Raw genomic sequence first — 14,867 nt, 5'->3', positions numbered from 1 at the left:
GTTGCCAAGTGAACAAACACAAGAAAATAATTTTTCTTTTATTTTATGTTACATTAATATACTTTTTCATAACTTTTTCCGAAATAATTTTCTTGTGTAAAATTTTTAATAACTATAATCATTGATTAAAAATACCACATAAACAATATAAGAGGACTCTAATAATTACAATAATATTTACGTATCAATAGTGACGAATGTTTCTTAATTTCCTACTAGTAAAGACAGACAGGACAGCATTGCTTACCCAACAAGGTGAGTGTGGGTGGGCCTATACTATAGAGGCTACGCAACTAAAACTTATCCCAAGGCAAAGAAAAACAGAGCATACAAAAGATAGAAAAAGTTCTCAAAGATTGTTGCCAAAGTCATGTCTCCGTCCTCATCTTCACTCTCTTCCACTCCTACTCCTACTACTACCACTCCCATTACTACAAATGTCTTTGATGTTGGAAAGTACACAACTCTTCTTCTAAGTGCTGAACCAAACACTTGCACCACCAAGTCTTCACTGTCTCTTCCCCCTCCAAAGCCACTTTTGATTGCCATACCAGATGTAGCTGGTGAATTCCCTTTTCTGCTCTTGCTTGCTTCATGGCTATGGCTATCTTCTCTACAACTCTTTCTACTCTCAACTCATCCGACATATCGCTTCCAACGGATTCATTGTTGTTGCTCCTCAGGTTAGTTCTTTTCTCTCTTTGACACAATCTAAATTCTCTGTTTTTGATTGATTTATGAATGGACTATAAAGTTTTTCTGTGATATGTTACAAAGAAATTCATATTCCTTGTTTCCAACCTCTCAATTCTATGATAATTCTTTAACCCAATTACGTCAATTTTGTCATGGCAATGCACAGAGGCCTAAGGCTCTGATTTTATAATATGTTTTTGGCTTTCAAGTTTATTGTCTTTCATGTCCCACACAGCTCATGATAAAATGTGAATTTCATACGGTTTTTCAAGGCACTTTTTAAATTTTTTTTTTTTTTTTTTCTTTTACAATTGATAGAAGAGAATTAGGATAAAATTTTGTGTTTCAACTATAAAATTTTGTTACTGCATTTTCTTGTTTTCTTTCACGGTAATTTTTTTTTTTTCTACTCCACAATGTAAAACAACCTACTTAGCAGATATTTATCTATTCTGCTGGCTGCATCCTGTTCCACTCACTTTGCAGGTTTAATTTTGTAAAATACATTTAGGGACTGAACTATTGAGTTTACTTATTTGCTGATTTGTGTTTACATTATTATGTTGAATTGTGTTTTTAGTTTCTATTATCCCACTCCAAAATATTTACTTCTTTCAATTTTCAATTAAGAAAAAAATAATCATGTATAGTTCTAGACTTCTAGTAAGAATTCCCCTGACAAAGATCCTGACTCTGCCCTGGTTTCAAATTTTAGTCCATCAAATTTGTGCAAAATCAGCTAAACATTTGTCATAACAATTTCTTTTTGTGCACTGCAACAGTTATATACAGTGGCTGGACCAGACTCAACCAATGAAATCAAGTCCGCGGTTGCAATAACATACTGGCTACCATCAGGACTCCACAAGGTGCTTCCAACCCATGTTCAACCAAACCTAACCAAAATCAGACTGTCAGGCCATAGTTGTGGAGGCAAGGCTGCTTTCGCGCTAGCTCTTGGCAAAGTAACAACTCCATCCTTAAAATTTTCAGCCCTCATAGGCATAGACCCTGTTGATGGCATGGACAGAGGGATACACCCCCACCAGTCCTCACTTAGATACCTCATTCCTTTGATCTCGACATGGCGGTTTTAGAGATTGGCTCAGGTTTAGGTGAAGTGAAAAAGAACCCTTTGTTCCCTCCTTGTGCTCCTAAGGGAATCAACCATGAAGATTTTTACAAGGAATGTTGTGAACTGGCTTGTTATTTTGTTGCTAAGGACTATGGTCATGTTGACATGTTAGATGATGAGACAAAGGGGATAAGAGGGAAGACAAGTTATTATTTGTGTAAAAAGGCAAGTCTAGAGAGCCCATGAGGAGGTTTGTTGGAGGGGTTATGGTTGCTTTCATGAAAGCTTATTTAGAAGGTGATTCAAGCTGCTTGGTGGGTATTAGATTTGGGCATGAAGTGGCACCTGTGGAGTTTCAAAAATTTGATTTTCTTTAGTGAAATTATATAGCACTTTGACAGTAAGCAGAGAAAAATTGTTATACTCGGAGCTTGGAGATGGAGATCTTGCTAGTTTGTCGATGAAACTTGATGGGAAGAAGTTGGGCTGCAGGGGACTATATCACACTCATTTTCTCTGCTTCTTGTTATACTTGTAGCTTTCAAGGGTTAAATATGGTTTTGAAAGTATGCATGTTATTTTGATCCTCTATGTTTTGATTGTATTAGTCCCAAACTTATTCAAAATAAAACTTCACTGGTGAATAGAAATAGAACTGAGCACAAACTTTGGAGAACAATAGCTTTCAATGGTGAATAGAATTTGTGATTACTTTATAATGTGTATGGTGAATTTACACTACCAAGCATTAAATTCTCATGTATTATGTATTTGGGGATTCAAATGTCTCAAAATGCCAGTGCAATACGTTCACGTGGTGTTCTTAGACTAATAAGAGCAGTAGTCACAAGATGAGTGGAGCTGACTTAAGTCATCTTAATCGGTTCAGTGAAAGACAATGTCAGTTCAATTCATTTCCTCTTATACATTCTCATTGAATAGACTAATAAGAGCAGTAGTCACAAGATGGGTGGAGCCGACTAACTCATCTTAATCGGTTGAGTGGAAGATAAGGTCAATACCATTCATTTCCTCTTATACATTCTCATTGAATAGGAACACCACGTGCACATGCTACGATGATAATTTTGAACTATTGAATAATTTGATTTTTGAGGGGCATTTGTTCTGTTTTCCAGTTTCTAGTTGTTGCAAAATTGGATTGATGATCAAAGAAGCTTTGTTATCTCTTGTGAATTGGTTTAGAATATTCAAGAGGGGAAGAAAAAAAAAATTTGTCGCTATTAGTCTGTCAAGATATTTGAAAATTAATTATCACACCTCTTTTGTCTGAAAGCCGAGCAAAAAATTTAATTTAATCTCAAAGTGTGACAAAATAAAACCAATAAATAAAATCTATAAAACTCATCCTAATTATAAGATTATATATATAAATGAGTTTAATATTTTTTTTAAAAATGGCACAATGTAAAAAGAAAACAAACTAGTAAGTATTATTCAAATATAAAAAAAATCTCATTTGAGATTTTACTTTGAGTACCCAAGAGTATTAGGCTGGCATTGTCCTAAATTTGTAAGCTTTTTATCTGTTATTAGATTAGTCTAAAATAGTAAACAAAATCCTATTAAAAGTGAAATTAATTCTTTGGTTTTATTGATTTTTTGAAAATTGAGTTTTTTTGCACAAATATTTTACTTTTTAAATGCATCTAGAAAGTAAAAAATTTACTTAGAATATTAAAAAATCCACTAAAAAAATAATAAAATTTAATAAATACACAAGAATGCAAAAATGTATTCAATTTTTAGTGTTTTTCTTTTTTTTGTATTTGATGAATTTTGTAAAGATTTTGTTCATAAATATTATCATTTTTAACTGTATCTAGGTGTATCCAAAAAATAAAAATAAAACATCTTAAAATATTAAATTTTTTGACTAAAAAAAAATATGAAAAATAAAAAATTTAATTTTTTGAAAAATAAATTTAATTTTCTAAAACCAAACGAGATGAATATTTGAAAATGTGTTCCTGAATCTCATCAAGGAGGGTCTAGAATCAGATCTTACTTCCCCTTAAATTGTTGTTATAAATTTTCATTAAAAATTTGAAGAGTATTATAAATTTTTGAAATCCAGGGGCCGAGTGTAATGTAGCATAAATTAAATTCATCTTGAAAGCTAGGCTAGACATTAATAGCGAGTGCGTGTTGTAGAGCTACTGAAAGATATCTCCACTCGCCATCATCACTGCCGCCGCGGGCACCACCGTCTGCTACGGTTGCTTCTGCCACCATTTACTACAAAAATTTATATTTTTAGCGATCAAATTTGATGACTAAAAGGAATTTAGCCACAAAAAATATCACTTTTGGCAACTACAAAATGTATTAGTCGGTGTTGATTTAGTGTATAGCTACTAAATTTTTTTAGTCGCGATATATTAGTTGTTGGCGACTAAAATTTTTTTTATTCACCGAAAGTGACATTTTTGGCGACTAAAAATTGTATTTGTCGCCATTAGTCTATATTTTGGGCAGCAATTTTTTTTTAGTCATCGTGTAATAGTTTTTGCCGACAAAAGAAAATTTAAACCTTATTTGGTTTAACTCTCAAAACACAATTTTTTTAAAAAAAATTCCAAAATTTTGTTTGATTGGAAATTTTTTTCAAAATCACTTTTCTCTTATACACATCAATCAATCATTTTTTCTCTCTCCTCTCTCTTTCTCAACCATTTTTTCTCTCACACACATCTACTTAATTACAACAAAATATCAAATCATTCCAAACCCCTATTTTCCAAAACTATTTCAAAAATATACAACCAAACAAATCAAAAAAATTTCTAAACTCTTTCTCCAAGATTTTTTTTGAAAACTTATATTCCAAAACCAAACGAAACACACCTTTAGTTGCCAAATAACGGTGATATTTGTTATGATTACTCTTTGGCAACCAAACAATTTTGCAAGAAAATGTTGGCATTGTTTGGTTTGTTTTTAAGAAAGAAATTTTGAAGAAAAATTTTCTAAAATTTTGTTTGGTTTAGTGATTTTAGAAAAAAAAATATTCTAAAATCACTTTATATCTCTTACACATCAATCAATCATTTTTCTCTCACACACGTCTACTCAACTACAACAAATTATTAATAGGTCCTAACAGTTGAACTTAATTCCCATCAAGTTCTATTGAAAATAAGCCTTGGTAAAATTGTCGCTAAAAATAATTTTTTTGTGACAATTTTTTATATTTGTCGCTAAAAATTGACAATTAGTAATTTTTTTGTCATGATTTTTATAAATTGTCGCTAAAACTTACAATTTGTGACATTTTTTATGACAAATTTTTTTCATAAGACCTATTAGACAATAAATCTGCTTATTAGGACCTACATGTAAGTATCCCAAATATCAAATCATTCCAAATTCTTACACTTCAAAACTATTTTCAAAATATACAACCAAACAAATCCAAAAAAAAAAAATTAAACTCTTTCTCAATATTTGTTTTTAAAAATTTATCTCTCAAAATCAAACTAAACAAAAAAAAATATTAATCATCGTATATTCATTTTTTCTGACCAAAAAAAATTAGTTGCCAAATTAATATTTTTGGTGACTAATATTTTATTCGCCGTTGATTGAGATTTGGCTACCGACAAAAAATAAATTTAGTCGCTAAAGGTGAATTTTTTTTTGGAGGGATCAGAGGGAAATTATTTAACATTGGCGCCCGCCCCTGTTCTCCGTCTAGACCAAAAAATTTGTTCGAAGCTCTCACACAACAAAAATTCTCCTTCACCACACCAAACCTCACCCCACTTCACCAGACCATAGACCACCGCCACCGCCTCAGATCGCCATCGCCACCGCCGCAGATCACAGGTTCTCTCTCTCTCTCTCTCTCTCCTTCCTCTATTTCCCCCTTTCTGATTGTTGCTCTAGGGTTTTATATTCTTGATTCAGTTTAATTTCGTATTGATTTCTGAAATGGGTTTGGTTGTTGTGGTTTGATTTCTAAAGTTCTATGGGTTTGATGTCCTAAATATGGGCTTGATTTTAGTGGTTTGATACATTTCCCCCACTTTTTCCTTTCTCTTTCATTAGTTTATTGAAAAGATGTAGCCACACATAACAAGTCAAAATGAGTATTGCGTATGAGTTTGTTGCTAATATATATACTTTGAAAGTGTAACTAATTTAGTTTTTAAAGTGCTCCATGTTTAAGAGGGTTAGAAACCTATGCATTTGTAAAATGAGAATCACAAACGGGGAACTCTTTGTAAATGAGGAGAAACAGGAAAATGGGTTGTCATGTATAGCAAATGATAAGAATTTTGAGTTACTAACCATTTGGACAATCCTCTCCCTGACCCTCTCACTTAACCAATAGGCATTTTTAACAGTGAACTGTATGTCCACCTTGCTGTTCCACTGTAATATATGGAACAATAAACAAACATAGTCTTCAATAAATACCGGCACAAATGAACCAGAAAGCATAATTTGCTATTAAAGGAACCAGAAAGCATGTTGTAGATACAAAAGACACTAAGGAATGACAAGCAAGCAAGCAATGCTCTTAAAGAGGGAGAGGGCAAAGGAAAATGTCAAATAAATTTATTCACCAAACACTAGGATGACCAAACACTTGTCTTCAAAGCTCTTCCTGGGTCATTGATGTCCCAGACTGGGTGGCTTCGTCTCGTAAATTGATCATCTCAGCCTGCAATTGTAGGAAAAAAAACCACAATAAGGGATATATATGAAGTCATTGTTTTCTAGATTAACATATCAGGTCATTGTTGGAACATTAATATATGAAGTCATTGTTTTCTATGACAACTTTTTTTTATCCTATTGCTAAGATGATTATTGTTCTTGTTATTCTACTTCTATGCCTTGTGATTTCACTTACTGATAAATTAGTAATCTTATCTTCACTAATGGATTTACACAGCTTGCGTTGTGCTTACTGTCATTAAATTTGTCCATTTCTCCTGTGCTTCATAAGTTTTTGGTGACAAGACTGGCACTGTTGGTCTTTTGAGTAGGCATGCTTTTCTTTTGTTTTTATTTCTTCTTTGTATTTAATTCAATGGTAGGAATGTGGATACCATTTTTCACTGTTGGTGGTAGTGTCACATGATTGGTTTCAATTCTCTTACAGAGCTTGAACAATCCCTTCATTACCCATCTCTGCTTGCAAATAGCACAGAAAGTATAAAATAAAATCTCTCATTGGAATTTTTTGTTGTTTGTAGCTGTGTTTATTCAGTTTAAAATGATCTCTGGACTCATATATGAATGCTTGGGCATGCCAAGTGGAGAGAACCACCTGGTTCTTTGCTTGCCTCAATGAAGAGCACTTAAAATGTGTTAGAATGTAAAGGGGACAAAGACAAATGTTGTAAGTAGCAGAAAATCAAATTACATTCAAAATGATCAAGAATGCATTCAAAATCGAAATGCAGTCTAAAATATGCAGAGACATTAATGCTTTCTCATAACACTATACAATCCTCCCCTTGAATGAATTTAATCCATTAGATGTTTAGAGTTGTGATTATAGGTTTTAACCTTTGTCATTCCAATCTTATTTTTGGGCATGCATGTTATGAGTTTGAGAGCAAAGGTGCTTAACTAGTAGCAATTTTTGTGTATGAAAACTGGGCACAAATGCATATGGTTCATAAGTTTGTCTCAGATGCATATGTAAGCTTTTTTTTGTCTCAGATGCATATTGTCTTGATTTCTTACGCTTCTCATATGGTTCTTGTCTGTATAATATGTTTTTGGTGTGATCTCTGTTATACAGTAATTGGGTGTATTTTTTTTTAAACTCTTCAAAATTGTGCTATGTTTTCTCTTCTATTGGTGTGATTAGGTGATTCTTTTGGCTTTGGAAAGTCTGGTGTGTTCTGTTGTGGTAACAAACGCCTTCTCTTCCTTTCTTATGCTTCTTACATGTTGCTTGTCTTCATTTTTTGTTTTTTAAAGAATCTTTAGGTATATATATTTATCCTCTCTCTTAAAAAAAAAAAAAAAAGTGTTTTGTTTTCCTTTTTTTCGTTGTCCTTGGTATATTTATTTGACTGTTTTTGAGTTTACTAGACAAATCTAACTAATTTGTCCTTTTAATGTATGCCTTTGACCATAGTCACAATAAGCAATTTGTTAATAATACTCATCTCTATTTGTTCTATAATCTGTGTATGATATTCTCTCTCTCTCTTTTTTTTTTTTTTTAGGTATAGTTATGGTTTTATAGATTTTCTAAATTTGTTGACTTTGAGTTTGTGTTCCTTGTTATTGATTTTTTGTTTGATTACTCATGGTTTGGGTTCATAATGGCCATTCACCCAAAAAAAAGGTTCTTAATGGCCTGGTTTTTAAGTGTAGGGATTTCAAATGTAACCATGTTCCTTCTGTAAATTTTGCTTGCTTATTTCCTCTTCTATGTTTAAGGTTTATCTCTTTCTTTCTTTCTTTCTTTCTTTTCATGCAAGTCTTGTATTTGGTAAGTCTTGTGATAAAAAAAAAAAAAATTAAAAAAAAAAAAAGAGAAGGGGGGAGAAAATAAAATGCTTTCAATACAGTAGAAGTTGTGAAAAGTACAAAATAGGAATAGGGGCAGTAATAGACCCATCTTTCCTGTTGATTGTTTTCCTTTTCTTTCTATTTCTCTTTCTCATAGTTTTGCTTTGTTTTCTTGTTATATCAAAGGCAAGAAATTCTTTCTCTTACTGATGTTCAGGCTTTAATGCATCATTCAAGTAAGTTGCTAGCATAACCTCACTTAGCTTTGAGTCAAGTTCATTAAGTTTTGACTTCATATCCTCAATATCTATCACTAACTGCAGCTCCTCGACAATAATATAAACTACAAATAGATAAGGGCAACAAACAGTCAGAAACTATGGTGTACAACTTTGTAAAAAAATGTCTTAATTAGCACATGTAGGTTGGGAGTTGGAGTGAAAAACGCCTTAAACTTAGTCGAGAAAGGCCGTTCGGGAGGCAAAAATGCAAACAGCCCCCGAACCACTCTATAGATGTCACAGGTAGCTTCCTCGTGACAAATAAGACTTGTGGGGACAGACGGGATGTAATTAGCACAAGTAGGTTGGGAGTTGGAGTAAAAAACGCCTTAAACTTAGTTAGAAAAGGCCGTTCAAGGGAAAAAAATATAAAACAGCTCCCGAACCACTCTATGGATGTCACGGGTAGCTTACTCGTGACGAATAGGATATGTGGGGACAGCTGAGATGTAATTAGCACACGTAGGTTGGGAGTTAGAGTAAAAAACACCTTAAACTTAGTCGGAAAAGGCCGTTTGGGGGGGCAAAAATATAAACAGCGACCGAACCACTCTATGGATATCACAGGTGGCTTCCTCATGACAAATAGGACTTGTGGGGACAGCTGGGATGTAATTAGCTCACATAGGTTGGGAGTTTGAGTGAAAAACACCTTAAACTTAGTCGAAAAAGGCCGTTCGAGGGGTGAAAATGCAAAATAACTCCCAAACCACTCTATGGATGTCACGGGTGCTTCTTCTTAGCTTATTTGTTAAGTGAGGCACACCCATACACACAATGAACTACAACAATTTTCAAACTTCCTCTCAAATAAAAGTGACAATGCCATGCATGTCCCTATTTCAACATAAGGCAACAACCTTTGCCAAACATATTCTTTGTCTTTTTTTTTTGTTTGTTTTTGGGACACTATGTTATGTGCAAGATTATTTTGTAGGAAATGCTTCTTTTATGCTAAAGCTTCTACAATGCTGTAGAAGTCTGCCGTTTAAATAACCATAAGTGAAAGACAATGTCGTGAGGCAGACAATTCATTCACCATTCAACTTGTGGGTTTTGAAAAACCATGAAAGTAAAATAAAAATTGACTTCCAGTTCATAATACACAGGTGTGTTCAGAAACAGATTATACGTACATGATCTTTTTATGTACTTTTGTTAGGAAAAATGCCTATGAGTGTTGGAGTTTCTCTAACCCATTGATTGGGTGTCTTCAAAAATAAAAATACTGATAACTGCATAACACATATATATATTCACGTACAATGAAATTGGAGAAAGAGAGAAAAATTAGATAGAGAAAGAAGCAGAGAGATAATTGTAAATTTTTATTGAATTCACTAGGTTAAACAAAGGAGAATTTCCCAGCAACTCTCTCCCTAGCACAAAAATCCAATAAGTAACAAGCAGATAAACCTGTCTCCCTAAAAAATGTAATAATAATAGAGGCTAATCAATAAGGAAAATTGCATGTCATGAAAAAGTTGAAGAAAAGACAAATACACCAAAACTGTGAAATTATCTTCGAATGCTATATGGAACTAACGGATGTAATTTTTGTTTTCTAGATGGCTTTTGGCATGGACATGTGGATCTTTCATTTTTGTGTACGGATGACAATTTACACTTTTGAATAATCTTGCTTTTTTGTCGTCCTCTGCTTTTTGTGTGAATTTGGATGAATTGTACATATAACTTTTGGCGGGATACAGAATACTTTTGACATCGAACAAATATTTATTGCCGTGGTATATAGATTATCTTTTGTTGTGGTACAGATTATTATGGTAATTTGTACCATGCTAAATGGTCATTTCACCTAGTAGTAAATATGATAGGCAACTAAAACTTTAGTAGCTAAACAAAAAAATTAGACTTTAGGCGACTAAACATTTAGTAGCTAAAAAAGTAAGATGAACAAAAAACAGAAAATTTGCGACTAAAACTTTGGTCACTCTACATAATTCAACTTTTGGCGACAAAAATTTGGTAGCTGAAAATGTGATGTTAAATTTAATTGTAAGCTTTTGGCGACTAAAAAATTAGTCGCCAATTTAGCCTTTCAGCAACTAAAGATTTTGTTTGTTGCCAATACCTTTACTTTTGGCGACTAAAACATTAGTCGCCAATTTAGTACTTTCGGCGACTAAATATTTTTTAGTTGCCAATACCTTCCCCGACAATCATCCGGTGACAAAGCCGGCGACCAAAAAGTTTAGTCGGGAAAATGTTTCAGTGACTAAATAAAATTTGACTTTTTGTGACTAAAAATTTAGTCTCCAAAAGTACAATTTGTTGTAGTGATTAACAGTATGCCCCACCCCTCTTCTTCTCCTTGTATTCTTTTCCATATATATATACACATATGTGTGTGTTTGGAATGGTTGTTTTCCATATACCTCTTTTCCAAATCCCTCAACCAAACACAGATTATTAGGAGAGCCTTGAATCCATTAGGGCTTCCATGAACTCCTTTTTATGTTTGTTTCTGTTTCATTTTTTATTGAAATTTCAACAACATTCAATGCTGATTCTCAAGTTTCGAGCAAAAACCCCCAAAATTTGCCTTTTCCCATTGTGTTGGTGGGTGCGAATGTGAGAGAGAGAGAGGGAGTAAAAGAAGGTAAAATAGTCAAGAAAATCAATTTCATTTCCTTTATATTAGAATTAGCCATTCAATCTTGTGAACTTAAAAAATAAAGAAAAATGAAGTCAATGAACTTTTATTTTATTTTTATTCTATTTTTTTTTTTTTTGGGAGGGGGGGGGGGGGGAAGGGGTTTAGGTGAGCAAATGAGAAAAAAATTAATTGAAATTTAGTTTAAAAAAACTACTTTTTCTGTTCAATTATCCAAAATAAGTATAAGCAATTTCATTTCCTTTGTCTTTTCTTCTACTTGACAATCCAAGATTCAAACATAGCCTCTATGAAGCACGGACACGGACACGGACACGGAATACTGCAATTTCTAAAAAATGGGGACACAGACACGGCAGGGGACACGGCAAATTTTTTAATTTTTTTATAAATATTTTTATTTTAATACATATTAATTATTTTATTTATTTATTATATTTTTTAAATAATGTGTTCCAATTAATTTTTTTATTTTTATTTTACCTACATGTGTTTTTTTATTTATTTTATTAATATGTATAAATATATGTTATCTTATAATATGGATTATATATTATCTTATAAGTATATTATATGTTAGATAATAACTATTAATATATATAGTATATTATCTTTTGAGGTGGTCAACGAAACATTTCAGTTTGAGAAAGAGGGGCAGACGAAAGGGGGAAAGAAGAGAGGCAGACGAAAGGGTTAAAAGAAGACGAGAGAGAGAGAGAAGAGAGAGAGAGAGAAGAGGCGTGACGAAGCGAGCCAGACAAGGGAGAAGAGAGAGAGACGAGAGGCGAGCCAGAGAAGAGAGAGAATAGAGACGTACCAGGTCAAGAAGTGATGGAAGATCAACTGGAGACAGAGATCGATGGAGATCGAGATCGATCGATCGAGATGGAGATGAACAGGTTCGCACGCCTCTTCTCTCTTTTCTTCTTTTGATTTTGGATTTAGCTCTTCTTCTCCTCTTTCTTCGAGTTAGGGTTTTCTGTTTTGTTCCCCTTGCCGTGTCCTCTTGCCATGTGCCGACATGTCCCCGACGTGTCCCGTACCAAAAAAATAAATTAATTAAAGGGACACGCCAAATGGCGTGTCTTGTACGTGTCCCCGGCGTGTCCCCGTGTCCGACACCGCCACGGCTTCCATTTTGGCGTGTCCATGCTTCATAGCATAGCCTTATAGTGTATTGTACAAAGGCCTGTTTATCTGCCTGGAGTTTAATCAAAGCATTCAAAATTTTATTACTTCTAAGTTCCCAAATATTAACAACATTGCAGTCCATATGTAGAATAAATTTCAAGCACAAATATGTAATTCTGAAGTTGTTCAGCTACTTTTATATCTTCAAACCTATATGGAATTAGCATTAAGTATTATTTGACCGAGTGTATTTTCATTGGATTTGCATTCATTTATTATACAAAATTCAAATTTGCAGATATATATCAAATTGGTTCCTTCCGGTGGATATTTGGAGAGTGATATTGTTTCAAAGCTAGTTGGTCTTGATCTTTGTTTCCTTGGTGATGAAGATGTACGTAATTACCCTTTAAATGGATCAACCCCTAGAACCTATCGATTTTTGTTCTGCTAATGTAGTTCTCTTGTAATAATGAGCTGGCTCTCTACAAATTTTTGTTTTCATCTTTCAACTTTTGGGTGACTGTAATTTGTTTGATTGAATGTTTTGCAGAGTAAAAGCCAATGCTGGCACACTTACCAATTTCGAAGTGCTTGATTTTTTACAATCTAGAGGGGCTGCAAAGGATTCTGCACGGATTATTGTTTCTGTTGCACAATCAGAATTCAAAGTTGCATACTTGCGAAAAATCTTATTTTTGCTTCTATTAGGATACAGTATTGGGAAGCTTCATGTGGTTGATTGTTTGTTATTGCATTTTAGGTTTTTGATTATTTGGAGCAGAGCGCTGCTTGCAATCAGACGAGAGAGAGAATTACCGAATTTGTGAAAAAATGTAAAAAGTACAACCTAGCGAAAGCCGAGATTCTCAACATCATCAACATTAGACCTTCTTCTGTGGTTGAAATCGACCCGGTAATTCTTATAGAATGCTGTTACAAATTCTTTTCAGCATCACTGAACATGGTTAAAAAATTATATACTCTCAGTATTTTTCGGTGATTCTTGATGCTTCGCTTTTTGATTTTTTAATGAAGTGTATATGTTCTATTTTATTTTTATAAGTAATTGTGATCAACTGTGAATGAATATCTAGCCATGCTAGTTGATGAATAAGTGGCAAACATGTTTCTGGTGGACAAGTGGGGCTTGTCTGCAAATCTGTTTTTCAGTTGTTTCTCCATTGTTTTGCAGATTATAGAGGAATGTGAATCACGTTTGGGAGACAGTGTTGAAGAATTGGTAGAGTTGGTGGCAGAGGTATTGCCCGCTCCTCCAACACAAACAGAGTCTGACGATGCTGGTTTTGAGGACAAACAAGAAATTCCAGATGGGGCAACAAATGGAAACCAGTTGACACCATATTGCTTGGTTGAACTAGAAACTTGTTACAAAGACCTAGAAGGGATCAGGTGAGTAGCTAGAAACTGATGAAAATGAACTGTTAACATGAATGATGTCGACTTTCCTAGTCAGTATTAAGTGTATGCTTACCTTTGATGATATGCTTGGAAACACAGTTACAAGTAATGCTTTTGAAATCTACATGGGATTGGTTGAACCTAGTTGTTTGCTTCTGTAGGCTTCATGTGCTTTATTTCCATTTTATCTAACCATTATTCACATACAAGTCCGTATCATTATGTGCCTCATGTGCTTTATATGATTTTTGTATCGTTTCTTTTTTCTGCCCCATTATCTTTGCTCTAGTTCAGATATAACAAGAAGCTTAGAGCCTTTATGGTTTTTTTTTCATTGTTTTTGTTGTAATTTTCTGTGTTTTTTTTTTTTTTGTGCGTGTGTGTGTGTCTGTGTGTGAAATCAAATAACGGGACTTGGTAACGTAGTTGTTTTCCTGCCATTTGTATTTTCTTATAATTTTTAATGTTTGAGAATTTAGGAAACAGTTTGTAATACGATCTATTTTGGCAAATTTTCCCAAAATCAGTTTTCAAGAACAATTTTGCCAAACATTTTTTTTTTTGGGGTGGCGAAAACAGAGTTCTCAAAACAAATGCCAAATGTTGGTGATTTATGTATCATAAGGTTGAATAATCACTGCTTGTCTGAGTAATTTTCTCACTGATTGGATGAAATGTAACCTGCCTTATCCTATGGCACAAGAATCGGTAAATTACCCGTAGGTACTAATAGTTGTGCTTAATTTTTATCAAATCTTATTGAAAATAAACAATAATAAAATCTCTGTTAAAAATTATTTTTTGTTATGATTTTTTATACGTCGTTAAAAATTGATAATTAGTGATTTTTTTTTGTCACGGTTTTATAAATTGTCGCTAAAATTTATTGGTGAAATTTTTTTGTGATGAATTTTTCAAATGAAAGTTAAAAATTAAGTACTTTTTTTTTTATGATTTTTTTTAAACTATCACTAAATTAGCGACATTTTTTATGATAATTTTTAAATTGTTATTGAAAATTAACAATTAGTAACTTTTTTTAGTAATGTTTGATGAAAAACATCATTAATTATCCTAGGACTTATTGGACAATAAATTCACTTATTTATTGGATAATAAG

General features: G+C 33.2%; 1 protein-coding gene and 1 pseudogene across 5 annotated transcripts; both read left to right on the top strand.

Annotated features, from left to right (window-relative positions):
• The first annotated feature begins 347 nt into the window (after positions 1–347).
• On the top strand, positions 348–2,340 carry LOC114257017 (chlorophyllase-2-like; annotated as a pseudogene). Its single transcript, XR_014339256.1, has 2 exons — positions 348–683; positions 1,479–2,340. The product of XR_014339256.1 is annotated as a chlorophyllase-2-like (transcript).
• A 3,093-nt stretch (positions 2,341–5,433) lies between these two features.
• LOC145788603 (uncharacterized) lies at positions 5,434–13,891 on the top strand. Of its 4 annotated transcripts, none has more exons than XM_082881979.1 (6): positions 5,434–5,620; positions 7,623–7,664; positions 12,624–12,719; positions 12,879–12,996; positions 13,089–13,241; positions 13,521–13,891. In XM_082881979.1, the coding sequence occupies exons 3-6, from the start codon at positions 12,712–12,714 to the stop codon at positions 13,740–13,742; spliced, it is 501 nt and encodes a 166-aa protein (XP_082738105.1). In that variant the 5' UTR covers positions 5,434–5,620; positions 7,623–7,664; positions 12,624–12,711; the 3' UTR covers positions 13,743–13,891. The 4 variants fall into 4 exon arrangements, with proteins under 4 accessions (XP_082738105.1, XP_082738104.1, XP_082738106.1 ...); XM_082881980.1 differs by lacking the exon at positions 7,623–7,664 and adding an exon at positions 7,000–7,145 and having other exon boundaries at positions 5,471–5,620; XM_082881978.1 differs by lacking the exon at positions 7,623–7,664.
• The last annotated feature ends 976 nt before the right edge of the window (positions 13,892–14,867 follow it).

Source organism: Camellia sinensis, chromosome 8 (assembly GCF_055761805.1).
Source record: "Camellia sinensis isolate YWXY chromosome 8, ASM5576180v1, whole genome shotgun sequence".
NCBI lineage: Eukaryota > Viridiplantae > Streptophyta > Magnoliopsida > Ericales > Theaceae > Camellia > Camellia sinensis.
This window is presented reverse-complemented; position numbering and strand designations above follow the sequence as displayed.

Excerpts from the sequence above, each read along its gene's own strand:
- LOC145788603 (XM_082881978.1), top strand. Across the intron at positions 12,997-13,088 it reads TTGCACAATCAGAATTCAAA|GTTTTTGATTATTTGGAGCA; the intron begins GTTGCATACTTG and ends ATTGCATTTTAG. Across the intron at positions 13,242-13,520 it reads CTGTGGTTGAAATCGACCCG|ATTATAGAGGAATGTGAATC; the intron begins GTAATTCTTATA and ends ATTGTTTTGCAG.